Source organism: Anopheles gambiae, chromosome 2, assembly GCF_943734735.2.
Source record: "Anopheles gambiae chromosome 2, idAnoGambNW_F1_1, whole genome shotgun sequence".
In the NCBI taxonomy this organism is placed as follows: domain Eukaryota; kingdom Metazoa; phylum Arthropoda; class Insecta; order Diptera; family Culicidae; genus Anopheles; species Anopheles gambiae.
Genome location: NC_064601.1, coordinates 90,521,943 through 90,546,477, shown reverse-complemented (window position 1 = coordinate 90,546,477; position 24,535 = coordinate 90,521,943). Strand labels below are relative to the sequence as shown.

At 49.2% G+C, this 24,535-nt stretch overlaps 6 protein-coding genes across 9 annotated transcripts in view; 2 read left to right on the top strand and 4 right to left on the bottom strand.

Annotated features, from left to right (window-relative positions):
* Positions 1-10,703, top strand: part of LOC1276482 (uncharacterized) — an 88,505-nt gene extending 77,802 nt beyond the window's left edge. For all 4 annotated transcript variants that reach the window (XM_061652274.1, XM_061652273.1, XM_061652276.1 and 1 more), the window contains 4 exons: positions 7,153-8,093; positions 8,165-8,518; positions 9,416-9,664; positions 9,735-10,703. In XM_061652274.1, coding sequence (XP_061508258.1) covers positions 8,059-8,093; positions 8,165-8,518; positions 9,416-9,664; positions 9,735-10,008 — 912 coding nt within the window. In that variant the 5' untranslated portion in view covers positions 7,153-8,058 and the 3' untranslated portion in view covers positions 10,009-10,703. The remainder of the gene's footprint in view (positions 1-7,152; positions 8,094-8,164; positions 8,519-9,415; positions 9,665-9,734) is intronic.
* Positions 10,083-14,333, bottom strand: LOC1276481 (protein ecdysoneless). Its single transcript, XM_061652272.1, has 2 exons — positions 13,674-14,333; positions 10,083-13,595 (listed from the first exon to the last, which is right to left on the bottom strand). The coding sequence occupies exons 1-2, from the start codon at positions 13,942-13,944 to the stop codon at positions 11,701-11,703; spliced, it is 2,166 nt and encodes a 721-aa protein (XP_061508256.1). The 5' UTR covers positions 13,945-14,333; the 3' UTR covers positions 10,083-11,700.
* A 675-nt stretch (positions 14,334-15,008) lies between these two features.
* On the bottom strand, positions 15,009-15,701 carry LOC1276480 (iron-sulfur cluster assembly scaffold protein IscU). The gene has a single exon (XM_315834.5). The coding sequence runs from the start codon at positions 15,613-15,615 to the stop codon at positions 15,160-15,162; it is 456 nt and encodes a 151-aa protein (XP_315834.2). The 5' UTR covers positions 15,616-15,701; the 3' UTR covers positions 15,009-15,159.
* A 372-nt stretch (positions 15,702-16,073) lies between these two features.
* LOC3290060 (elongator complex protein 5) lies at positions 16,074-17,185 on the top strand. Its single transcript, XM_556483.4, has 3 exons — positions 16,074-16,374; positions 16,441-16,990; positions 17,052-17,185. Exons 1-3 carry the CDS (start codon positions 16,287-16,289, stop codon positions 17,146-17,148), a joined length of 735 nt encoding a protein of 244 aa, XP_556483.4. The 5' UTR covers positions 16,074-16,286; the 3' UTR covers positions 17,149-17,185.
* LOC4576539 (xylosyltransferase oxt) lies at positions 17,186-21,324 on the bottom strand. Its single transcript, XM_061652322.1, has 5 exons — positions 21,129-21,324; positions 20,156-21,056; positions 19,931-20,073; positions 19,706-19,866; positions 17,186-19,627 (listed from the first exon to the last, which is right to left on the bottom strand). Exons 2-5 carry the CDS (start codon positions 20,788-20,790, stop codon positions 17,771-17,773), a joined length of 2,796 nt encoding a protein of 931 aa, XP_061508306.1. The 5' UTR covers positions 20,791-21,056; positions 21,129-21,324; the 3' UTR covers positions 17,186-17,770.
* On the bottom strand, positions 21,027-24,164 carry LOC1276479 (xylosyltransferase oxt). Its single transcript, XM_315833.5, has 5 exons — positions 23,734-24,164; positions 23,526-23,668; positions 23,306-23,466; positions 22,658-23,239; positions 21,027-21,041 (listed from the first exon to the last, which is right to left on the bottom strand). Exons 1-5 carry the CDS (start codon positions 23,862-23,864, stop codon positions 21,027-21,029), a joined length of 1,032 nt encoding a protein of 343 aa, XP_315833.5. The 5' UTR covers positions 23,865-24,164.
* Between the last annotated feature and the right edge of the window lie 371 nt (positions 24,165-24,535).

Here is a 24,535-nt window from a genome sequence, read left to right as displayed (position 1 = left end):
TTTATAGTGCCGCGCACCGACCACGGTTTGAACCATTTATATTGTGAAGCTTCCGGGCAAATGTCGAAAGAGAGTGGGGGAGAGAGAGAGAGAGACGGGGGGGGGGGGGGGAGAGAGAGCTAAAGGGGGTTTTGGAGCCACAAATCAGATCAAACCCATATCCACTAGGACTAAGAAGACGTCTGTTCGAAAAGGGAAGGACAGGGCCGTTCCACCTTGTCCAGGGGCGGTGGGAGAAGGCGCAATGCTGCATTTACACACATACATACACACACACACACACACACACACACACACATGATACGATGTTAGGTAGGTGTCAGCGTGTGGCGTGAATCGCGCACCAACCCAGACGTCGAGTGAACTGACCTTTTAATGGTTTCGGTCTCGCACGCCATACCATGCGACCGGTGACCGAGTTTTGTGTCCTACCCCTCTCCCCCTCAACCCTCCCATTCGGCAAAGCAAACAGTGCAGCAGTGCATGGAATAGCGCCAAACCGGGAAAAGCCGTACCTGGGGCGTCCCGGGGTGTTTGTAGCAGATAAAGTGAATAAATTTTACATTTTACTACCGCCCCGTTATACCCAGGCGCCTTTTTGATATGCCAGAAAAGAGAGGACAGATGCTCGGAGACGGGGATTGTGAGGGGGTAGACTAACGTAAAACCTTGGGATCGGTCATGTACACGCCACTCGGCCGCACGGTCGAAAGATCGAAAGGCAAAATAGGACACGTCCAGCAAAAGCAAGTCCAATCTTGCTGTTTCTTCTTTTTTATGTTTTGTAAAAGCTCCCCAGGTGTATGGGTACACCTTCCAGCTAGAGATATCACGAGGCAAAACAAGCGACCTGCACTCTCTTTCTGTCTCTCCATCACAACGGACAAACGACAAATCTTCCATCACATTCAATTTATGAACATGAGCATGATAAATTCTTCCAATCTTGTGTCCACTACCACCACCACCCGTACCGGTTTAATAATTGATGGACGCGCGTTTTCCACGTCGCAAAATCGTCGTTTTAGAACACGCAGGACACGGACCGGTGCGTTAGTAGAAGGAAGCGTCCGGCAGACCACGGTTCGGTGCAACATTATCCGCTCGACCGGGTCAATATTCCAAAGGTCCAAAGTTCCGAGTACTGCAAGCGTTGTGTGTGTGTGTATGTGTGTTTTTGAATGTGATTGTTATTGACACATTAGATCCCCATTGGTCCACAAAATTTGTCATTTGTCATTAGTGATGTATCAATCGAAGCTTTAACGAAGTTGTCATGGTGCTGCGTTTTGGTGTGCGCATCGTTAAAATAACACATCAGCGCGTGAAGCGTCCGCCGTTTTGATTACAGCACGATCATTATGTCCCAATGCCCAGCCTGTTGTTGCTTACCTTTTGCATACATGTTTTGCCCATCAGTGTTTGGTGTTTCGCTGGAAGTAATAAAGCTAATTAAATAACAGCTCGCTTTACAGATATCACCGCCTCAATGTCCTTAAATGCTAGGACTGGGAAGAGGTCCCAGTTGTGTTGATTTGCTACTTCAGAAGTTCCCACCGCACACACGGGGCAATTAATTAGTTGCAAATGGCATGCGAGCTAGAATCGGTGAAGATCTCTTGAAGTGCAGTTTGAAGCCCTTCTTCGTAGGGCCGTAAGGCTGCCGGCACATCGCAAAGAGACTATCTCAATTAAGAAGCCTTTGCAGTACGATTATCATAGGCAAATATTTACCTACCGGGAGTAGTTTGCACACCCCCTCCCCACCCTCCCTACACTCTCTTCACGGTAGTCTTCCACGGCACTCTGTTGATGACACTCGGTGGCCGATTTATGGCTAGCCGGGCTGTAAATTCTACCAAGCGGAGCTCCCAACGCAAAGGATCGTAAAAGCTTAGGTCCAGTGTGGTAAAGGTTCGTTCTTTCTCTCACACACTCCCCTGTCCACATCTCTCTTTACGGTTCCTAATTAAGCGATCCATCTCTCGGACGGTGGGGTCGGACGTTCATAACCCCCCACACTAAGCCCCGTCACCCCTGTCCGAGATGGCTTTTGATGTTTGGAATGGGACAATCTCGGTGTTTGTTTGCCGACTCGGGCCGACCGTTTTTCTTCTTTTGCTCCAACCCGTTTTTGTAATGCACTTCTCCCCCGTTACGGAGCGCGTGCTGCACGCGCTTTTGGTTCGCAAACCCGTTGTCAAGGGCAAGCGCATCCTTTCCGCGTATGTTATGAAGACATTAGCGCAAACTGCACCGCACCGTGAAAGGATGTGCTCGGCGATGATGATGGTAACATTATTGTCAGCAACTATTCTGTCTCTCTCTCTCTCTCTCTCTCTCTCTCTCTCTCTCTCTCTCTCTCTCTCTCTCTCTCTCTCTCTCTCTCTCTCTCTCTGACTCTCTCTCTTTGTGCTTGTCTCTCTTGTAATCGAATGGATGTGATCACAAGGCGTTCGGTCGGGGACGTTTGTTTGAAGTCAGTGATACCCGGCCAACAGTGCCGAAGGGAATGGACCTTGTGTGATGATACACCGGTACTACCCATGCCTGCAAACCCATTCGGCATTGGACTTCCCCTTCTCCCCTTTTGTCCACACCACCCCTACGCTTAGAAAATGGTGCAGAAACAAAAGCTCTCCCCCGTGCACCGTGCGGCACATCAATTATCTGTCATTTTACAAGATCTCACCCGTTGGTTGTTGCTCGCCCCTACCCGAAGTGAAACGAACGCGCGGCACCCCAAGAATGGCAAACCCGACTGGCAACAGAACTCACAGGCGAACTTGACATTCCTTGCGCGGGCATGGTGTGTTCTTATCGTCCACCCCGACGATGCAGCTCGTTACAATCATCGCCCATCCCAAAGATGGGATGGAGGAGTCCTTCGCTGCTTCGACGTGCCGTCAATGCCGCTGCCGCTGCACTAGCTGCACCGATCCGTGGTCGCGTAATCCCCCGAAGGCCGGCGTGCCGGCAATCCCTTATCCTCTGTCTCTCCCACGTGTGTAAGGGCGATTAAAACCGCGATTGTTTTCCATCGACCGCTTTTGGGGTGGTGTGTCTTTGCTTCAAAAAAAAAACGCACACGTACGAAGACAAAGTAAGGTCTGGGGCTGGTGCGCGCACTGATTGCGTTTCCGATTGGTAAAATCCTCACCCTAATCCCCTTTTTCGACGTAATTGTTTCCCTTTTTCATCGCCCACCGGGCACATCTTCCCGCTTTCTCGCATCTCCGTTAGCAGATCTACAGAACTCTTCGCCCGTCTGCCGTTCTGCTGGCAGGCGCGACGGCAAAAGCGTCGTAAAAATTCCCGTCCAATTGAGCTTGATACACGCTCCTTTCCCCCACCCGCCCAGAAAGGGTGCCGATTGGCAGATAAAACGACATCTTCAGTTTCGCTCTCACCAACGGCCAACGGCCCCATCGGTGGTCTAGGGGTGCGATCTTGTTCGTCGAGAGGCTGGCGGTAGCGTTTGCCCTCTAGCTAGCAAAAAAATTATAATTAATGGAAATTGAACACTAAACGAGTTGATAATGGTTTTGCTCCCCATCATTCCCCCTTCCAGCCCTCCCAGGGTGTGCATTTATTTTCACTTCTTACGTCCGCTCTGCATGCCGAGATGCTTTGCTACAGCCACCGTTCTGTGAAGAGTTTAACAAAAAGATCTTGCCGCCTTTACAGGGTTTTCTTGAGGTTCTCATAGTTGTGCGACACTTCCTTGACCCTATTGGGAGTGAACTTGTATGCAACGGGAATTGGACAATGTGACACTCTTTTTGGACAAGCTTCTTGTAAATTCTTATTGGATTTGTCCAACACGCTTGCTATAGAGTCCAATTCCCATGACATAAAGTTCTTTTCCTATAAGAAGGAGTCAATAAAGTGTCCTGGAAAACCCTGTAACGCCCTCGGGGAAGAACCGGGTAGGAGAAGCACTAAAAGCTCCCACTTTGGCCACATTCCCCCATTTTTTTTAAGATGACAGACCGGACAATGTGGAAATACGCGCAAAGAGTCCGTCCTTGAGGCAGCGGAACATGCTAGCGATCGCGCGTTCTGCCCATTTGCCAGCAAAGTCAGCGAAAGGGCACTAGCAGCGTCGTTCGTGTAGCATGTGTGTCCTTTGAAGGCCGTTCCACGGTTGCGGAAGTTTCACATCGCAAATCTTCACCGTCACGGCAACGGCTTTTGAGTTAATTCTAACAATAATCACCGACGGATGTGGCGGGCGTGTCTCGCCCGTAACGAGTGTGCAAAGAATTTCCTCCTTTTCCTAAACGCCACCACCCGAAAATGTGACGACGTTTGTTTGATTAGTGGTGCAAGGAAGTGAACATTTTGTAAGCACAAACAGCAGCTAAGCCTTTTTTTCAAGAAGGTGTGGGTCTGCTTTGGGGAATTTCACGACCTCAACGGACTAACCTAACAAACGGCGGCTCAGTTGATTGCGAGACGTCGCGATCGCGTTGACAGTGGTGGATCGTGCCGTATAACGAATGTTACTGGTGCGATGTGTTCAGTTTTAAAATGGTGCTGCAATTCCGTATGTATGAGATTAGGCATTACTTCTGCATCATGATTAAAACAAATCGAGAAGATTATTCAGTTTACTTCAAGAAAAAAAGCCCGTCGACAACGACTTCTGATTGATGAAGTTGTTTGTTCACATTCAATCGTTTGTTGCTTACTTTTCAACGGGGGCTTTTTGTTGTGTTTAGTCGTCATCCATCCACTGAGAACTAGAAAGCCATCAATAATCCCATACGTCCGTGTAGGTGATGACTGCGTAAATATTACATCAGTGCAGTGTTTTTGTGCCTGCTGTAAAGCCCTGTCATCAGTTCCTTCAGTTCAGCACGCTCTGAAGGACGACTACTCCAAAAAGGGAAAAGAAAAGCTTCACACAAGCACAAGGTGCTTCAGGTGCTGCACTTTATTATGACGCCCCAATGATGCCGATGCAGCGCTTCTTGACAAAGTGAACCGTGCCGCGACGCGTCCAACAAGGCCACCCTGCCCCGTAGTGTAGTGTTGGTGTAGTGTGCCTCCCTGTCGAACAACTCAATAAACACCAACCAAGACACGGCCAAGAACTAAGAGAACTAAAAGGGAATTTCCCACGAAGTTTTAAGACGGCGCAGGATGACGCCACACCAAGCGCGAGCCACTCCCAATGTGCCTCGCGTTCAGAGGGAGTTCAGAGATCTCTGCTGGCTTTATTGATTGCACACTCGTTCGTGCCAGACACATTCCATCTCGAACACAAGGTTCCATCCACGAGGAGCTTCTCGTGTGCAGCACACCGAGGGGAGCCCGTTTTTTTAAACTGTTGAATGAAAAATGGCACCGCACCAGCCCTCCACCAGAGAGAGCCCTCCCGAACGGCCACAATTTCACACCTTTTGCTACCGCCACGATCCTCGGTCAATGGAGGAAAGGGCGTGTCCTGCAGAGTGGAAGTTGGATATCCCCTATCCCTAAGAACCGATTCAGAACCGACTGGTGAAACACGGTCACGAACCCGTGTGTCTGTGCTTCGGTCGGTCTCAAATCGGGCGGTTTTGCCAATTACTCTTTTGACTGTGTCATATATTTCAACATTTGCTGCAGACCCTGCACGCCCTTCCGATCGTGTGAATGCGAAGCGGTGGATGCCCGTTTGGACCCCGATGGCGCTTGCTGACCTACCCTAACGGGAACCATTGCCCGGCCCCCGTTTTTGTTTTGTCGGTCGTTGTTTGCCTGCCTGAATCGTGAGTCAGGTTGGCAACAGGTTTGTGAATTACAAACGGGGCGAGGGCGGCCCACAAGTGAAGGTGTGCCCGCACTCTATTAGCTTGCCCGATATTGCCTTATTTATTTCCCTTCGTATGAGGGAAGCTTTGATGGTTCACCCGCGAGAGCTTAAGCTGTCCTTCTCGCCCCTTCTGAGAATGCAAAGGCACACACACACAAAAAAGACTGAAATAAGGGAAAAAGGGTTCACAAAAGGGAGGTTTTTTCCTCCAAATTCCCATCACTCTTCGCTTGTTTTATCGCTTCGATCGAAAGCGATTGATTGGGCGGTCCGTGGGAGTTCTCCCTACGAATGGCGGGAACAGATGAAACAGGTTAAATTGTACTCAAATTTTGTCCCTTTTTTGTGCTCCTTCTCAAACCTTAAAGCCTTCAAACACATTTCCAAGAAGAATATTTAATGTGCAAAAAGAAATGGTTTAATATAAAAGCTCTACCAACTTCTTGCATTGATCAATCATGCAGATAGATTGCTGCTTTAGACAATGGATGAAGACACGTTGTTTAATTATCAAGACAGGGAGGGCCGACAGGAGCGCATCCTTTTTCCCGCGACAGCTTCATTTGTCACGCTTGTTGCGCTGCTTGTTGGTGATGAATCGGGTTCGATGAATCATTTTTCCTTCCCCAACCATACCCCCGAAGTGTAATAAGAAAAGCCGGTTGCTCAGCCGGTGGTTTAATTTACCCGGCGAACGAGAAGTGAGTGAATTAATCACACTGATTGCACCCAGTGTACCACACAGTCAATGGCGCTCTTCAAATCGGGGTCGATATTGTTTTAATTGTTCCAAAAGCTGTTTTGCCGCTCTTTTGATGTATTTCAGGCTATTAAATTGTGTTTGAAGGCGTTTGTTCTTTTTTGTTCACACGCTCTTTCCTTCCAATCGTCTCGCCTCCGCAAAAGCGAACGTGCCAAACGCACGCGAACCGAACGGTCGAAAACCCGCCGCAACCAATTCCAATTGCAGGCTAATTATACGGATGATGATGATGCAAATTGCTTCTTCGATGATATTTCTCCCAAAAGCTTCCCTCACGCTCCATAGCCATTCCATGCCAATGCTTGGAGCTAAATGTTCAAAAGCTCCCAGGTAGCGCGGACCTTTGTTTGGTAAACTCACAGCAACACAGTCGGCGAGGCATTATAATCCGTTTGCAGCTCATCTTCAACTCCAACGCCACCAAACACGCGAGGCACGAGCGTGAGCCAATTTGATCATCAAAATGCCCCCCATTTTAAGCCGACTTGTGCCATCCCCCTTGCATCTATTTCAGTTTTCTTTTGAGCAACAATTTTGTAACCGAATTTGAGTGTTTTTTCCTCTCTCTCTCTCTTTTCACTTTCAGCTTAAGCGCCTGTTTTTTTGCATTCGGAAATTCCCACCGACCGAACGAAGAGCCATCCATACTGGATCGTACACCACCGAATTCCAATGACGACAGCGAGAGTGTGATCCTCCGTCAGTTTTTTCGGAAGGGAGGTTTGCTGGCCCAGAGGCTAGGTTTGGATGTTGCCAAACCGATAATGACCGTGAGGTCTGGCTGACGACGACGACGACGATGATGATGGAACGATGTTACGATGATCGTAATGGAAGCTGCAGATCACGCTGACTATAATAATGATGGCCGGCCGTGCATATGAATAACTGGGAATAAGGGAGCTCTCTCGTGTGTTCCACAGTTCCTGAGAAGAGATCATCGTGATTATTGTTGTGTTGTCTGTGTGTGTGTTTTTGTTGTGAAGCAGTGGAATCATTTAATTTGCCGCTCTTAAAAGAGGAAAAAAAGAACTTAGGATCTTCTCTAAACACGCAAACAAACTCATCAAAGACGCACGATCGTTTCAAGAAATAGCATCAACAAAAAACGATCACCAAAGTCCTAATCCTAATGCCCGCACAAGAGATACAGTGAGTGAGCTGAAAACTGGAGATTCCGAAACGGTTGGTGGTCTCCCATTATTGGGTCAAAGTGTGTGTATGAAAAAAAAACGAACGACCCAGCATTGCCAAGTCATCTCTCCGATGTGCCAGCGTGCGTACCGTGTTGTCTGATCCGCGTGCCCGTTTTGTTGCGGCAACAGTTTAGTGCCTAAAAACGATCGACTCGTGTGCGTGCTTGTGTGTACAAATTAAGAAGTGGCATTAGCTTTAAGACGTTGTAATCTAGCTTCAGTTCATCCGTTGTTGCTTGGATCATCTCCAATCTTTCCCTCCTGTACACCCCATCATTTCAACATCCACAGTCAACATGTTGAAGAACATTCACGAACGTACCGTGAAGAAGTAAGTGCGACATGATCGTATGTGCGCTATTCACTGTTCCAACTAACATCCAACTGTCTTTGTCTTCCCAGGGTAAAGGGTAACCACTATGTGGCAACGCACGGTCGCGATACGGTAGATCTGCCGTACGCACAGGCCAACCGGGGCTACTCGACCGATGGCGAGGATAGCCAGCGGGCCCCCTCGGAGCGCACGCTGTCCGAGTATACGGTGGCGAACGAGCGAGCCACACCACCGACTGCGCCGGCCCGCAAATCACGCCCCGAGCACAAGTACCAGAACAACGGTGGCCCGCGGCCGCTCTCTAGTCCACCGACGCGCGCCCCACCGAGGGCACCGTCCGCGCTCAGCTACGATCATGGCGGTGAAACGGGCAGCGATATCTACGTCACATCCGCGGCTTACAAGGCACCGTCGGAAATAAGGTAAGCGCAATGCTCAGGGGGATATGGTAACGGAATCGGTTTTTGAAGCAGGATAGGTTCGTTGCTTGACTTATAGGATACAGTTCTTATCAGTTTTAAGACCAGTATGGGTTGAGGATCAAGTCCAAGATCAGTGTGGGTTCATCAGCAATTCCAGAAATGGATAGGTTGGAGATCACTTCTAAGAAACGGTATGAGTTCTGTAAAAGTTCTAGGAGTTATTGAGTTTGGGATTAGTTCCAGGAGTGATATAGATTCTGAATAAATTGCAGAAGCATTAAGAGTTCAAGATTAGTTCCAGGATCGATATAAGTTGTGGACCATCGCAAAGGATCTGAGATAACGGTATGTATGAGGACCTGTATGGGTTCAAGATCAGTTCCAAGATCGGGATGGCTTCAAGATCTATTGCAGAACCGGTATTTGTACAGGACCAAAACCAGTCGAAGTTCAAATACCAGTATGTGATCAAGATCCAGAATTTCCAGGATTTTTAATAGGTTCGCCATCAGTTGCATGACCGGGATGATTTCAGAATCAGCTCCAGGTGATCATGATGAGGTCCTAATATAATCCGGGATCTGAATGGGCTTCATGAATCAATTCAATGCCCTCTGGTCAGGAGCTCAACTCCACGATCGATCTAGGTTCAGTATCAATTCCAGGTCTGTTATGGATTTGATCACCAGCATAGGCTCACGATCATTTCCAGGACAGGAATGAGGTACGGTAATGTGGTATGTAGTGTGGAGCACTTCAGAAACGGTCTGTTCCAAGATCGGTATAGCTTCAGGAGCAGTTTCAGGGAATATTAATTTCAAAGTCAATATGGGTTTAGAGATCAGTCCCATAACTAGTACAATACTAATGGCAACTTCTTCCCCTTTTCCGTTCCAGTCGTTACAGTGCCCACCGGACGCATCAATCCCGCGGACCGCGCAGTGTGTACAGTGTTGCCAGCACGGCCAAAACGGGTCGCAGTTCGCGGCGTCACGGTGCCAAGGTAGAGGCCATGTCCGCCCCGAACCCGTTCTGCCCGAACGTGAAGGGTGTTTGCTGTCTGATGCTGCTGCTAAACCTTGGCCTAATCCTGATCACACTCGGCTTTGTCATAGTGATGCAGTTCATGGAGCCACTGTTTGTTTGGTAAGTGACGCATTGAAGTCTTCCAATACCAATCCACTAACAATGTCTTCATCACTCCGCTCCTTCACAGGATCCTGGGCGTGGTGTTCCTTATCTTCGGCTTCGGCACACTGATCGGCAGCATGATCTACTGCGTGATCGTGTGCCGGGATGCGAAGACACCGTCCCAGCTGAAGAACGAGGACCTCTACTGGACGAAGCATTGGCAGAAGAGCATCGGCTACACGCCGCAGGAGATCGACTACAAGACGGATCGGTTCGACGAGCGCGATCGATACTCGGATCGGTTTTCCGTTAGCAAAATGAGCGGCAAATACTCCGATCGCGACATTACACGGTATTGAGGAGTGTCACGTTATTACGATTGTTCAGTAGTCCAGAGAGTTTGTGAGCGAAGATGTAAAGGAGGGGCCTTACGTTTTATCATCGTGAAAGGATTTTTAATGCAAAAGAATTACAATTTAATGCTTGTTATACTAGACAGGTGCCAAACACCTTGAACCAGCAGTGACAGTTACTTTTACACGCATTAATGCTAACTTATATCGGAGGGAATTGGTTTCCCACCCCCAGAGTCTTTATCCTTTCACAGCCGTCCAACCCCCCGCAAAACCAAGTTACTAACCATTTAAATTAAATGATTTCGCAACGATTTTGTCACACCGCCGCCGGGTCATAGCGCAGCCTGTGGTGCGTGTGTTCGGGTGTCTCGCGCAAGAAGATTAAACGGAACGAACGAATACGAAGCGGTGAATACGAACGAAAGTATAACTTTAACTAGCTGGTAGGGAATTTTAACTTGAAGCAATAATCGTAACCTGATTAGAAGCATAGAAACCAACACAATCCAGTTAAGTTGACGGTTGATAATGATAACTATAATAATAATAATAATAAAGGTAATCGATTAAACGGCCAATTATAATGAACGAATGAATCCGTCCTCTCCGGTCCTTTTTTAAAAAAAATCACTCTGTAAATAATCCAACTTTAATTTAATGTAATAAAGGAATGAATGTTTTTTTTAATATCATCATAATTGCGTAATGCAGCATGGCATAATGCGTTGGGGTTTTTTTTTATTATTCATCCATGGCTAGTTGTAGACGTACACGTACATAGAAAAACTGTGTTTGCCGTTTCAAAAATGGCCTATCCTTCGGGATTGGTAGATGGCTTAACCGCCTGCTCGCACTACAAAGCTTTGCGTTGCGTCGATTCAGTAATACCGGAGGTAAGAAGTGTACGTAAACGCTATAAAATAGCTTAAAAGGGTAGGTAAGTAAGTGTAAGTAAAATGAGCGACGACTTCGCAGCCAGGAGGAAACACGAACTGCACGTGTTTCGCAGATACTTAATACAGTAATTGTGATTGATATTGAAATTAATTGCATCCTTGCTTCTTCTTATCCGCTCTTGCCTATCCGTTCTCTATCAGCTGCTCAACCAGGAGCCTGAAGTTCGTTTGTACGTTCATTTACGTTTCAGCACCAAGATACGATTTCTTAAATTCCTTTAAACACTCAACACTAAACTGTGGGGTAAACTCTTTCGCCTATTTAACCTTGTTCCTTGCCTGATGCATCGTTTAATCTAATTGAGACAAAAGTGATTGAAAATGCGGTAATGAGGGGAAAAGGTCATGGAGTTCGGGAGGATACGCGTACGCTAAGCGGGATAAAAAGAAAACGGATTCTATCCGAGCCTAATTAAAAAAAAAAAAAACTATTCCCTTACATACTGATACTACCTACTCTCTACGCCTATGATAAAAATGCATTAGCAAAATGGACGCAATTCGTGAGACATTTCTTCGGGGTGGTGCATCGATCTTAGGATAAAAAAGCGTAGAATGTTTTGTTTTTTCATTTCGAAAAACAACATCCACCTAACTGGCACTGGCAGGAGAGTAGGGGCGGGACAAAGGGAGTGATGTAAGCATTGTATACTATGACACACAAAATTGGTCACACACGGGGGGAGGGGGTGGGGGGGAGAAGTTACACCTTAAGCGCGAGATTGATAAAGAAGGACAATTAAACATCCGTCTGCTGTGTGCTTCCCCCTTTCTCGCCACTCTTCGCCCCACCCTTCGAGATCTGTACACCCATCGAGCCGAGCAGATTGGCCGCCGGACCGGGCCCACCGAGCTGCGACTGGTAGCTTTCCATCATGTTGCGCAGCGTGTTGACGTCGATGTTGACCGGTTTGAACGTTTCAATGTCGTCGAAATCATCGCCCGCGGCAGTCGGTGCGGAACTTTTGCCACCATCACCCTCGTCCCCTCCCTCCTCCCCATCGTCGATGGCCGTTTCGAAGCTCTTGCCGATCGTCGTCCCCGCCAGCTCGCGATCCATCTGTGCCATGTACGTCTGCAGCTCGCTCTGGACCGCCCGATTCGTGCGTGTCGGCGACATGTCCTCTATGTTGCGATCGTACTCATCCTGGCTGTAGTCGCTCATTTCCGACTCGTCCGACGAATCCCACCGATCCTCGGGTATGAGCAGATCGAGCATGTTGCGCACGTGCATCCCAAACGCGCCCGCATCAAAGTCCACCGACTGATGGAACGGCGATTCCTGCGGTATCGTGCTGCCCGCATCCGGTACGGATGTGGCGCTCTTGCTGTTCTGTTGACCTTTCTGTCGATCGTGTGCTCCCTTGCTTTTCGTGCGCTTCGGTTTGGTGGGTGATTTAAGCGGGCCCAAATCAAGCTTGGCCAGCACGGCCTTTGCCGCCTGCTCAGCGTCCTTATCGTCCTCCACCACAACGCCATCGAATTCCGATTTCTGGTCGAGAAAATCGCTCACCATCGAGGTGAACGTTTCCGCCGCCGCGTTCGCGTTGTTGCCGTTGAGGGAGAACAGTTTCTTCGCACCGTACCGCTTGGTCAGCAGCTGGTCGAGCTCTTCGGGCGAAATGTTCATCCAATCGTCGCTGTCCGCGGGCGGTAGCTCCGCACTCTCCCGGCGCAGCTCCTCCACGTCCCATTCGTTGCGCTTCAGGATGGAAACGATTTCCTCCCCTATCTTCGGTGTAGTACGCATCGAGTCCCGGTTTTCTGCGTAGTATTCCCGTGCAATCGCCAGCAGCTTCGTGTGCTCCTGCGAACCCTCGATATTGTCCCGGAAGTATCCCTTCGCTTTGAGCGATTCGTAGTAACTCTTCCACCCCTTATCCGTGACCCAGTCCGTGCGAGAAGTTTTCGCCTGCGATGCCAGTATCTCGAACCCACAGGCCAGTTTCACACCGAGCATGTGCGCTTTGTACGCCGGATCGGTTGACAGAGGGATCGTCCAACCGGTCCGACGGTCCGGCAGGTACCGGCTCTGCGCCAACATTGCGTACAAACACTTCGTAAAGGTGACGCTAACGTTGACGCAATTTTCCGGCGGAAAGTAACGCATCGCCCGGCACGCTTTCAGATCGATCGGATCGCGCCCACAGAAGGCCAGCACGGCCGGTGCGACTAGTTGCGGGTTTTCGCGCAGCACTGCCGCCACACCAACGGGCACACTTACCGTCGCACGATGGTGATGCTCCACAATGTCCTCCGGGAAGCCCTGAATCCGTTCGCGTATGCATTGATCTACCTCGGCGCTAACGCAATACTTTGCCCCTTCCGTGCCACGCACCCGTTCCAGTGCATCCTGTATCTCTAGCGACTCCTGCTGCCCCTCCTCCCTGGGCTGCACCAATCGCAGCGTGCCATTGCAGATGAAAACTTTCCCCTCGCAGCTTTCCGGATTGGCCCAGCGGGGCAACTGTTCGGCCGCCTCGATCAGCAGGAACTCACCGTCCGCATCCACAACGCGCGCCACCAGCCCGGGGATGCGCTCGGTCAAGTGAAAGAGCAGCGCGACAATGAACCACTCATCCTGTATGTTGTCACCGACGTGGGAAATCCCGTACAGATGAGAGGGTAGTTTCGCTAAAAATAGAAAACGCGAACAAAGTTCAAACATGACGCTCACTATGCTGTCCCCCCTCCTCCATCGCACGCACTTACCATTTGCCGTACCATTCTGTCCCTCGGCCGCCTCGATCAGCATGCGGGTGTCGTTTAGCAGCCGCGGCACGACCCGAAATCCGTCCCGATGCCAGATGTACCGCTGGCAGAACGCTTCCGCCAACCGGTTCACCTCCTGCAGCAGTGGCTCCAGGGCGTGTTCGTTGTTCTCCAGTTCCACATCGGACGGGTCGGATGGGCGGGCAGGAAACAGGAAGTACTCGACAAAATCGTCCTCCCGGATGGATTGCAGTATCTCGCGGTGTGACATCGTTTCGTTTATGCAGGAAGCTTGGAATAGTAGCGAACCCTTTTGGACTACCTGGTTTGCCTTCGACAGGGTGTTTGCCCTCGCCCGAGCAGATTCAATCGATATTGCCGTAGCGAGCGAGAAGGAGGGGGAAGAAGTTTAAGGACGACGCAAACAAAGCCTTCCCCTACTCCGGAACTTTTCGACACGTGATTGATGTGCGTTTCTGCTAACTGGCACTAAATTGTGATTGTGCAATGGTGTGGGGATGTGTCACTAAAAGTTATCACACTAACTAAAGCTTGATTGTATGCATTTTTTGCAACTTTTTTGAACAATTTCACGTTCCGTGAGCTGTGCGCGATTTGTTTTTGCACAAACCGCCTTTTGTGTTTTGACAGTTGACAGTTGGTGCGTATGTTTAGCGCACACGGTTCAACACTTCACTTGAAGCGCAATTTGTGGAATTTACACTTGGCGCGAAACAAATGTTGAGAAATGTTAAAAAATTATATTTTTGGTAACGATTTGGAGCAATACTGGCTGAAGAGAATGCAAAGTTGATAAAGTTCAATTCATTTTACTTCATTTTTATATTTCTTGTGATAAACGGGGATTTGAATTTAAAAAAAAAAAGTCATCAAGTTCAAGGCCAGCTTTGTGTAGACGGCAGCTAACAACAGCATGGGGGGAAAGATGCAAAATGCAATTCAAAGTAGAATTTGCGATAGGAAAGTTCACTGCTCTTTGTACGGGAAATACAATGTTTTACTAGCATTTTCCATTCTTTAGTCGTATGTTTGCATTATTGTATCTTAAGCACTTGTTTTCTCACGATAGTATTATCAGCTTTCAGATCTTTTCCAACATTATGAAATAGTTCTGCACTATTTATCATGAATCATCGTTCTAGAATTATTTCCCCATCTATCTCAAAGGATCGAAGAAAAACGATGCATCATTCCTTCACTATCGTTACGTAAACACCCGCAAACTACCGGTGTCTTGAACAGCCTGACTTTGTTTACATCGCCCCCGGAAATGCACAAAAATGCTTATTTGCGACAAAGGAACTCTTTCACCCCTTTTGTTTTACTTGTTCAACACCAATAAATGAGTTTTATTGACTAAGCATACAGCAAGTTGCACCAAACATACAAACTAATACATCGCCTTCCTTATCATACACAATCATCTCCGCCTCCGAACCGAATGCATGGATGCCGCCGAGAGGGCCTACTCGCCACCCTTCTTCTGTTTCTTGTTGTAGTCCTCCAGCGCCGCCTTGATGGCGTCCTCCGCCAGCATCGAGCAGTGCAGCTTGACCGGCGGCAGCGACAGCTCCTTCGCAATGTCCGTGTTTTTCAGCTGCCCAGCCTGGTCGAGCGTCTTGCCCTTCACCCATTCGGTGGCCAGCGAGCTGGAAGCGATGGCCGAACCGCACCCGAACGTCTTGAACTTGGCGTCGATGATCTTCCCATTCTCGTCCACCTTAATCTGCAGCTTCATCACGTCACCGCAGGCCGGAGCACCGACCAGCCCGGTGCCGACGTTCTTGTCCTTCTTATCGAGCGATCCGACGTTGCGCGGGTTTTCGTAGTGCTCCAGCACGTTCTGATGGTACAGGGCGGCCGGTACGCTGCGGGCACGCGAAACCTTCAGCAGGGTGCCGATGTTGCGCGGCAGAGACATGATGATAGTTGTGAGGGTTGCGTGTTTCGATTCACAAACGATTTCAATGTTACTTTCCACAAGCAGGTTCAACGCACAAGCACGATTGCACTCCTCGACAAACAATTGCGTTGTGGTGTGGTATTTTGATTGACAACAACAAAAACCAGATGTTTTGCTGTGCTGCGCGGAGCGCCGTGTTTATATCGTGTGGTTGAAAAGTTCTTGGTGGGAAGCTGGGAAGGAAAATCGGAAAATTCGTTAATTCCTGCAAATTTTAGAGGTGATTTAATTTAAAGTTCTACTATAAAAATCACCTCGAAAGTTGATTCATCGGGGTTGCTAGCAGTATTCAGATCTGATGTTATGAAAACTGCTATCTGCTCACGTTTACTGATGAAATCATCACAGCCGATATTTTGCCGGTTTTGAGATATCTGTTATCTTTATTTTTGATTTAACAACAACAAATTATCAATCCACGTTTTAATTCACAACAGTTATCAATAAAAATGATTCTTTTTCACAAAAAAAGATATTCCGAGACTAGCATTGTTTGTAAACAAACAGCTGTCAAACGCCACGAGTTGAAGTAAACAAAGTGCATGGTTTTACGTTCCCTTTCTGGGTCATCAAAAACGCACAAATTTGTGTAAAAATACGTCCAAATCGTGTAAGAACTGTAGTTAAACATGTCCGTAAGCTTTACCCGTCGAAGTACACGGTTGGAGCTGCTCAGTGCACGGGCATTGCCACAGCAAAAGGTCATCGTTATAACCGGTAGGCTACCAAGACCAATCCTTCTGTTCGTCTCCTGCACTAATCTACCTGCTTGCCACTTTTTAGATAAACTAGGCTTTGAACCAAACGCAAATAAAGTCACAACCAGCTGGCTAAGCGAGCAGTACGGCGATAAAGCTATCACCACCGGTGTGACCCATTTGAACGAATCGTCAAAATACCTGCTGCTGATCCTCTCGCAGCTAGAGCGTCGATTTGAACCGCGCCAAATATTCCACTACATCGCCCAGTGCAAAAGGGATGCCACCGTCGACCACGTGTTCGTGTGGATTGTGGAGCAAAAGCTGCAGGAGCCGTTTCTGCGACCCTACCTCGAGCATATGGCCGACAGTGTGATAACGTTCGAGGACCGGCAGCACCTGTCGCTGCTGGTAAAGAAAAACACCGGAGCCGTCACGCACAAGTATTACGAGTTTGATCCGCTGAAAGATTCGATCACTGTTGTGGAAGCAAAGCGAGCAGCTGCGACCAAAGCAACCGCGGTTTCGATGGAGGTCGCTCCACCGCCGAATCCAGCCAGCTTGGGTACGTTCAAAATCGATCTGAAGGATGAGGAGGTAGCGGCGAAGAATGCACTCACGTTGCCCTTTGAGTTGTAAGTATTGCAAGTTTCCTTTTTACGTTCGATTTTGTAATATTTTGGAACGTTCTTTTAGCTTCAAAACACTCCCCGAAGGAGGAAAGATCCTGTACCACCCGGACGCTGAGGATGATCTTGACGAGGAGGATCCCGACGATGACTTGCTGATATGAGTTCCGAAATACACACACACGCTCCCGTGGAACGGCATTTTGGTTTGTTTCTTTTTATTCACGCGTAGTATCTGCACGGGATAGGTATATATATAATTTGATAATAAGTTGACTCCTAAACAGGCGGCTGTTGACAGCGGACATTTTGAGTATAGGCTAGAAGGTACTAACTAGAGACACGGAACACTCACACTCCCTCACTCGTAACATCATCTCCGCGGCGCGCAAGCTACCTTCGTTCAATTGGCAGTTTTTGACTGTTGCAAGAACACACTTACAAAAACACACACACATACAAACACACAGGAAAATTTCGTCTTTGAGTAAGAATTTAGTCTTTCCTTAATCGCGCAACAGGATTCGTAAAAGCAATTGACTGGTTTCCGTTGGAAAAGCTTTTAAAAAGGTTAGCCTTTTTCGGTGTGGGACCGGCCGGAGAGAGCGGGGGAAACACGCTCCCTATCGATATGTACGTGTGGCGTTCGCTTGGAAGGTTTCGGTGATTTAGGAAAGGGACAGGTCAACAATCAACACAAACAAAAACAAATGGCACTAACACTTCCCTGCTTATATCTAGGGCCTCTGAGCTATTACCCCGCTTGTTTTCCCCCCACACCCTACGCTAGTTCGACGTTACCGATTCAACGTCGATATCACTCTTTGGATCCGCGGCCAGGCTGCTCCAGCTGGTTGATTTACAATCGACGAATCGGCCCAATTCCTTCCGCTCCGCTCCGGCCACCGCACACGTTTCCCGGATCGAGAAGAACTGTGACACCAGCTTGTCCAGCTGATGGACCTGCTGCTGGTCGTCCGCTTCCTGCCAGTGGTCGGCCCGATCGTGCCGATCGCCCGAATGCCCTACCGGGTGTTGCTTTCGCTCCTTGGCACGAATTTTGCTCGTGGCCGTGTTTGCAGTTGACCCACGGCGCACTGGCAACACCTGCCGGTGGGTATGGCGTTCTAGCAGTTCATTTTCCTCCGTCCGACCCTCCCTAAAGGTAGCTTCCGTGACGAGAAATCGTGTCGCTCCGAGCAGTGCTTTCCCCTGCAGCAGCCGGGCACCCCAAACACCCTCCGCAAGGGGTAACTTGAGCTTGCCCGCCCCCTTCAGGAAGTGGTTGAAGCTGTGCAGTGGTCCGGTCGGGCTGTCCTCGATCGTAAAGTGACTAGCGGCGACGATCGTGCCCACCGGATCGATCCACTCGACGGCGAGCGAATGGTTGGTAGCGTTTCCACCCTTCACCCGCTCCGTCTCGAGCGGTGGCGCTAGCCGGAAGATGAGCGCCGGTTCCGCATTCGTACCGATGATGCGGGGAAAGTTGCGCGACAGCTGCTCCTTTTCGTCGTACTCCGTGCTGACCTCGAGATGGATCAGGCGGCGGGCGAGCGGTGTGCTGCGCGTCACTTTCGCCGTCACTACGGGCGATATCCACGTCTCCAGTTCGCTCCAGCCGGTCCCCTGCATTGCTTCGTGCCGTACGAGAAAGCCCCGGTACGTGTCCCGCTCGAAGTAGTGCGTAATTTCCCGTATCCGGCCCGGTTCGTACAGCTGCTCCGTGCCGGTGCGCCCGTTCATGCGCAGCAAACTGTGCGCCACGTTTAGCAGGGCGCCGTCCGCAGCCGTCGCAACATCCTCGTGATGGTACACGTTCTGCCAGTACGCGTGCAGATTCGGATACTCGGCCGGGTACGGTCCAAACATCCACTCTTCCAGCTGCAGCACGATCGCCTGATTGACCATCGCCTCGAACTTGCGGCCAAAGAACAGCTTCTTGTGCTGGCTGGCCTGCAGCCGTTCCCAGTCCTCCGAGCGAAAATTGTTCGGGCTGCACCCGCACCAGTCGACAATGTGGCGGTACTGGCATTTGCAGCCCAGCTGCCGCTTCCAGTTCGTCATGTGCAGATTGTTGTTCGTGTACGTGTGGCAGAAGCGCGAGTTCCTCAGCGCGGTGTGGAAAAACGATTCCGCCGGCAGGATGGTGTACTCGAACACGCGCAGCAACCCCTGGATCAGTTCGTCCCGCTGGCGCACACCGTCCCCGGTGACGTAGCGGGCAAAGTCACGCGACAGACACACCCAATCGCTACCACCGTCGATGGTAATGCCGGCGGGCAGGGCCCGATCGCCGATGCGCCACATCCGATTGTCACACTCGACGAACGTCATGTCGAGGCCCTGCTTCTGGATGAACCGCTGCACCTCGCGGCCATGGTTGCGCACAAAGTTTTGACCCCGGTTGGCCGTCAGGAAGGTGACGAGCTGGTCGACGGTTTTGAGCGGGAAATCACTCTCGCTTAGATTGAGCACAAAGTCCCACTGCCAGCCGGACTCGTACAGCAGGTACTCCATGCAGGAGAGCAGCATCTGGAGCAGCGACGCGCCGCCCCAGATCGAGGAGAACCGTTTGCGGGCGAGTCGTATGTTGGGGAATTTGGGCTCCAGTTTTAGCAGCTCACGGTAAAGATACTCCTGGCGCTGTGAAGCAGAGAACTCGATCTTAGTAAGCCTGTGTGTGTGTGGTGTAAAAGCATAGCAACCGCCGGTTTAACTTACCGCATCGATATGTATGTAGTAGTAGTGCCGTGGGCTGTACAGTGCTTTCAGTAGCCGATGAACCTGCCGGACCGCACGGCCGTTTAGCGTCAGCAGGAACGCAATGCGAACCGTTTCGTCCGCACGCTTCGGAACAGTTTCTGTGCTTTGGGCGGCAAATTCTAAAAAGAGTGTCGAACATTATTCAAAAACATCCAGAATGACCGGCGTTGCTCCGAAACGTACTGCGTATGCCAGTTTCGTACACGTTAATGGTGAAGTATCCACCACAGGCCTGTTTTGGATCGCCGGGACACTTGATGTTGCAGCTTGAGTCGGGCAACTTGGCCGACACTTTCGGTACCTCATCGCCGCAGAAGCATTCGTAGCTAGAAGATGAACAGAAAAGCAAAAGGAACGGTTATTAAATATCCTTTTCCCCTCCGGTAAGTCTCTTCCCTTTCGACTTACCCATACTGAACTCCCGCAAACGGGTAGCCCGACTGCAGACACAACCGGATGCACTTTTCCGGCGAGTTGTTCGTCTTGAAGGTGGAATAGTACCCCGACAGCAGCCGGAAATTCTTCTCATCCCGAAAGCATCCCAGCGCCCGATTCGGCGAATGATCCCCTCGAGGGCAGAACGTTGGCAGCCGCTGGGGGTAAAACTTCCCCGCCTGTATTTCACACGCCACTTCCACAATTTTCGCCTTGCACGATTGACTCTTGGCACGGTGGATGGCGGAAACTGTTTCCTTGCGCGTGAGCTCACACGGCGGCACAAAGTCGAGCTCATCGAGCCGAAGTGCGTGCTGGTTTGGATGCGCTTTGCCATCATCCCTAGCGGCGCTCCGGCCCTGACGCCCAGCTGCGTCGGCAGTGTCCTTCCCCCGGTGCTCTAGCGGCGCGTTGTCACCGGGTGCCGTCCTTTTCACGTACTTGTCGTACAGCTTGCGGCTCAGATCGCGCTCCGCGGACGATTCGTTCCCGGATAGTGGCATGCGCAGAAGCTTGTACGCCAGAAACACCTGCCCGGCCACGATCATAAACCCGATCAGCACGAACACTTTGTAACGCCATAGTAGGCGCAGAGGGAACTTTTGCATCGCTGTTTTTCAAAACACACCTGCACACCTACCAGACGGACGGTGAGCGGTTGCTAGGCTGGAGGGAACACTGCACGTGGACCTTTCAATCGCGTGTGCATTGGAGACTGGATTGCTCTGGGTTGCGACAGGAGAATGCTACCGAACTGTACGGAGGGACCGATTCCGGGCGCACCAATGCATTCACCTACCCGCGATGGACATGATCGTGGCGCGCAAAGGAAGGGCAGCTACGTTCACTTGCTCGTGTTCTACAAAAATCAACCCTGAAAAAAGCGAAGACGTGTTAACTATCCAGTCGAGTAAAACTGTTGACGCATGCACAGAATTGGACGAACCAGCACACTGCCTACGACGTACGATTACGTGGATCGGTGCGAAGAATCAAATTACATCTAATTAAGAACCGCCGTCGTCGTGACTTGCTCCAGATATTGGAGAACCGCCAGAAAACAGAAGAAAGGGCAAAGAAAACTGCACCAACGGAGCGCGAACAAGAAGCAAACGAAGTGTTTTGACAACACGAGCTTTGTTGACATGGTGGAGAGAGCATTCGGGGCGGTTGGCTCACGCTGCAGGTGCAATTTGACATTTGCAAAGAAACGTGCATTATTTGACGTTTGACACTGCTTGTTGTGTTTATTTTTTCAAAATTGCACAATGCCATGCAAATGGTAATTGCATTTTTATGGCCTAGAATCTAACCACTTTGCTTCCACCGATAATGGATGTCACTTTTCGGATCTGGCGCAAAACTGCTCCACAGTGTAGAGTTACACCGTTCCAATGGCTTATGTGTAAACTGCTCCGGCGCTATCCCACCGCTATCCACGAGGCACGTGCTCTCGAGCTGATACATTTGCACAACGTTTGCCCTAAAACGAAACTGTTTTCGCAGCACATAATCTGCATTGCTCAGTTGGCACGTGGTGCTTGCAGCAGAGAGGATACCACGTGGTCGAACACAAGCGTCAGTAGTTGTGGTGGAAGCCTGTTTTTGTACAATTGGCTTATTTTTGACTACCAGAAAATCAATCATTCCAACATAGGTCGCATTAACAGAAACTTTCGCTTTCCATACACCGGGAACGAGGGGCGTTTTCAGAGCAGTGCTTTCAAGCGGCTGGTTATCGATTACGTTGGGTTCTTGCTCGATTGTGTACCGTTCAATCGTAACCAATCGTTGGCGAGGATTAATCCACTCGACGCTAATGTTATGGCTAATCGTTTGCGCAAGGGTTTTATATTTTGGAAACTGAAACATTAGCACAGGCTGTTTATCAACAGTGAGCACTCGATCAAAATCGATTACCTCATTATCGACCCAATCGATCGTGTTTGAAATTTGCAGCTTAAAGTTGGCCAGTTGTTTCACTACCGCCCGGTGAGGCTGAAAGGTGTCTTTCGGCTTCACAAACACTTCCAGCTCGAGGCGATGATCGTTCAACAGTGCAGCATGTCGTATCAAAAACCCTTCAAATGTGTTTCGATTAAAGTAATGTGTTATTTCCAACACTTTCAACACTTCGTATCGCTCGAACTGGTTTTCCTGCGCATTGATATAGAGCAGCACGTGTGCAACATTTAAAACGGAACTCATTCTTGCCTCGTGCTTTGCATCCTCATGGTGATAAACGCTTTGCCAGTAGGCATTCAGATTCGGCACACCCGAAGGATACTTTCCGTACGCATACTCTTCAATCATGAGCACAATCATTTGATCGTAGATGGGATTGATTTTTCGCACCGCATAAATGCTTTCCGTTAGGTGTCGTTGAATATTGGGAAAACTACTCCGCCGTGTGGTCAGTGGGCTACATCCCGTCCACTCGACCGAGCGACCCTTTGGGCAGCCCTTGCCACGCACCCAACTAATAAGCCGCAAGGTGCTGTCGTAGTGCGTTTCACAGAAGGGAGAGTTTTGTAGCATTTGGCCGAAAAAGCTTTCCGTGCTGTGTACCGTATGCTCCATGATGGCCATCATTTTCGCCACCAGGTCATGGCTTGTATCCAAAAAGTAGCGTACAAAGTCACTGGATAGACAAAACCAATCATTGCTACCATTCGTCACAATACCGCTCGGCGGGGCACGATCACCGATCAGCCACATTCGATTTTCACACTCAACAAACTGCTTATCGTAACCTGCCCTGCTGATAAACTCGTCCACCGTTACCATTCTCTGCATTAGGACGAAGTTTCGTCCCCGATTGGCGGTCAGGAGTTGTGTTAGCTTGGTAATCGTTTTGATAGGAAAGTCACTTTCGCTCATGTTAAGAATAAAGTCAGGATTCCACGAGGGCAGGCTGAGCAGGTGCTTCATAGCGGATAACAAGGCTTGCAGTTGAGTGAAGCAGCCCCAGGTGATGGTGTGACGCTGGCGGGATACGTGTATGTTGGGAAAATCCTTCTCCAGCTTTAAAAGCTCACGGAAGAGATAGTGTTGTTTCTGAAAGTGTTGACGATTGGTTGCAATTTTGAATGATTCTTAAAATGATTCTTAAATTTATCTTACCGGATCAATGTGGATATAGTAATAGTGATTGCGATCGTAAATAGCTCGCAGTAGTCGGCGAATTTGTCGCAGATTGCGTTTGTGGAACATCAACAGGAATGCAATACGGACGGGTTTATCCTTTGGGCTTGGATAGAGTTTTAATGGTTGTTGCGGACGCTCTGCAATTATTGAAAGGATGTTTGTATATGAGATTGTAACACGTGTTTCAGCTACCTACTCGTCAGTCCCGTTTCGTACACCGAGGACGTCATTTTCCCTCCACAAAACTGGTCCGAATTTCCACTGCACGGTGCGTTGCACATACGATCGTTAAGTCTTTCCTCCTGATTTGGTGCATCATCGCAACAAGAGCATGTTTTTCTGGAGAAAACAAGCAACGGGAATAATGAAAGGTTTGTTTTCGGGATTGTTTGTCGGAGTGTTACCCATTTTGAACGATGGCGTAGCGAAATTCACGTTGCAGACAAAAATTGACACAAGTATTAGGCGTGCTGTGTGCAAAGATTCTAGAAAGCGTATCGTGTGTAAGGTTCCTCCGAGGAAAGCATCCCACCATTCGGTACGGGACATAACTACCGCGCGGACACTGACTCACTATCTCACGAGGCGTCAGTTTGCCCAGTACATTTTTGCAAGCTGCATCAGCTAGCTTAATTTTACACTCATCACTACTGATACGCCCAATGGCATCGAGCGCTCTCGGCTCGGAAAGCTCACATGCGAGCTGATACTCGGTTCCGTTTGAAAATGTAAGTGATTTGTTCCGCAAAGTATTTGCATGCTTTGTATTGACTAGCGCACTGTAGTAAACAACAGTTTTAAACAGTAATATTATTAAACTTAAGGTTAAAATCACACGAAATATGCACTTAGCATAGGAGACACGATTCACAGTAGAATGAACGACCTTCTTCGAAGCCATCTCGGCGGCGGTGTGTGATAAAAACTAAGATACATGCTGTGCTGTAAATCCCACGATAATATGTGTGATTTGGATACGCAGCTGTTCAAACAAATCCGTCTTCGATTGGAGAGACTCTCGCAAATGTGCTCCCCAAAATTGCGATCGTTTGCGATCGTCTATTGGGAAAAATTGGCTGTATGTGTGAGCATAAAAGGTAAAGAAAAGTAGTTTAAAATAAAAAAAATAAGATGCAGTAGACATTTAGGTTTAGTAAATGGATGTTTATGATATTCGTTACCTCCATGACTTTAGAATTATATTAC

What these genes read in the sequence shown, in the direction of transcription:
- LOC1276480 (XM_315834.5), bottom strand. Translation starts at nt 15,615, where the DNA reads ATGTCTCTGCCGCGCAACATCGGCACCCTGCTGAAGGTTTCGCGTGCC.
- LOC1276479 (XM_315833.5), bottom strand. Translation starts at nt 23,864, where the DNA reads ATGGTGGGATGCTTTCCTCGGAGGAACCTTACACACGATACGCTTTCT. An exon ending in TACGCCATCGTTCAAAATGG is followed by an intron (nt 23,669 to 23,733) that starts GTAACACTCCGA and finishes TGTTTTCTCCAG; the next exon opens with AAAAACATGCTCTTGTTGCG. An exon ending in ACTATATCCACATTGATCCG is followed by an intron (nt 23,240 to 23,305) that starts GTAAGATAAATT and finishes CAACACTTTCAG; the next exon opens with AAACAACACTATCTCTTCCG.
- LOC4576539 (XM_061652322.1), bottom strand. Translation starts at nt 20,790, where the DNA reads ATGCAAAAGTTCCCTCTGCGCCTACTATGGCGTTACAAAGTGTTCGTG. An exon ending in GTACGAAACTGGCATACGCA is followed by an intron (nt 19,867 to 19,930) that starts GTACGTTTCGGA and finishes CACTCTTTTTAG; the next exon opens with AATTTGCCGCCCAAAGCACA. An exon ending in ACTACATACATATCGATGCG is followed by an intron (nt 19,628 to 19,705) that starts GTAAGTTAAACC and finishes TCTGCTTCACAG; the next exon opens with CGCCAGGAGTATCTTTACCG.
- LOC3290060 (XM_556483.4), top strand. Translation starts at nt 16,287, where the DNA reads ATGTCCGTAAGCTTTACCCGTCGAAGTACACGGTTGGAGCTGCTCAGT. An exon ending in AAAGGTCATCGTTATAACCG is followed by an intron (nt 16,375 to 16,440) that starts GTAGGCTACCAA and finishes GCCACTTTTTAG; the next exon opens with ATAAACTAGGCTTTGAACCA. An exon ending in CTCACGTTGCCCTTTGAGTT is followed by an intron (nt 16,991 to 17,051) that starts GTAAGTATTGCA and finishes ACGTTCTTTTAG; the next exon opens with CTTCAAAACACTCCCCGAAG.
- LOC1276481 (XM_061652272.1), bottom strand. Translation starts at nt 13,944, where the DNA reads ATGTCACACCGCGAGATACTGCAATCCATCCGGGAGGACGATTTTGTC. An exon ending in ACAGAATGGTACGGCAAATG is followed by an intron (nt 13,596 to 13,673) that starts GTAAGTGCGTGC and finishes TTCTATTTTTAG; the next exon opens with CGAAACTACCCTCTCATCTG.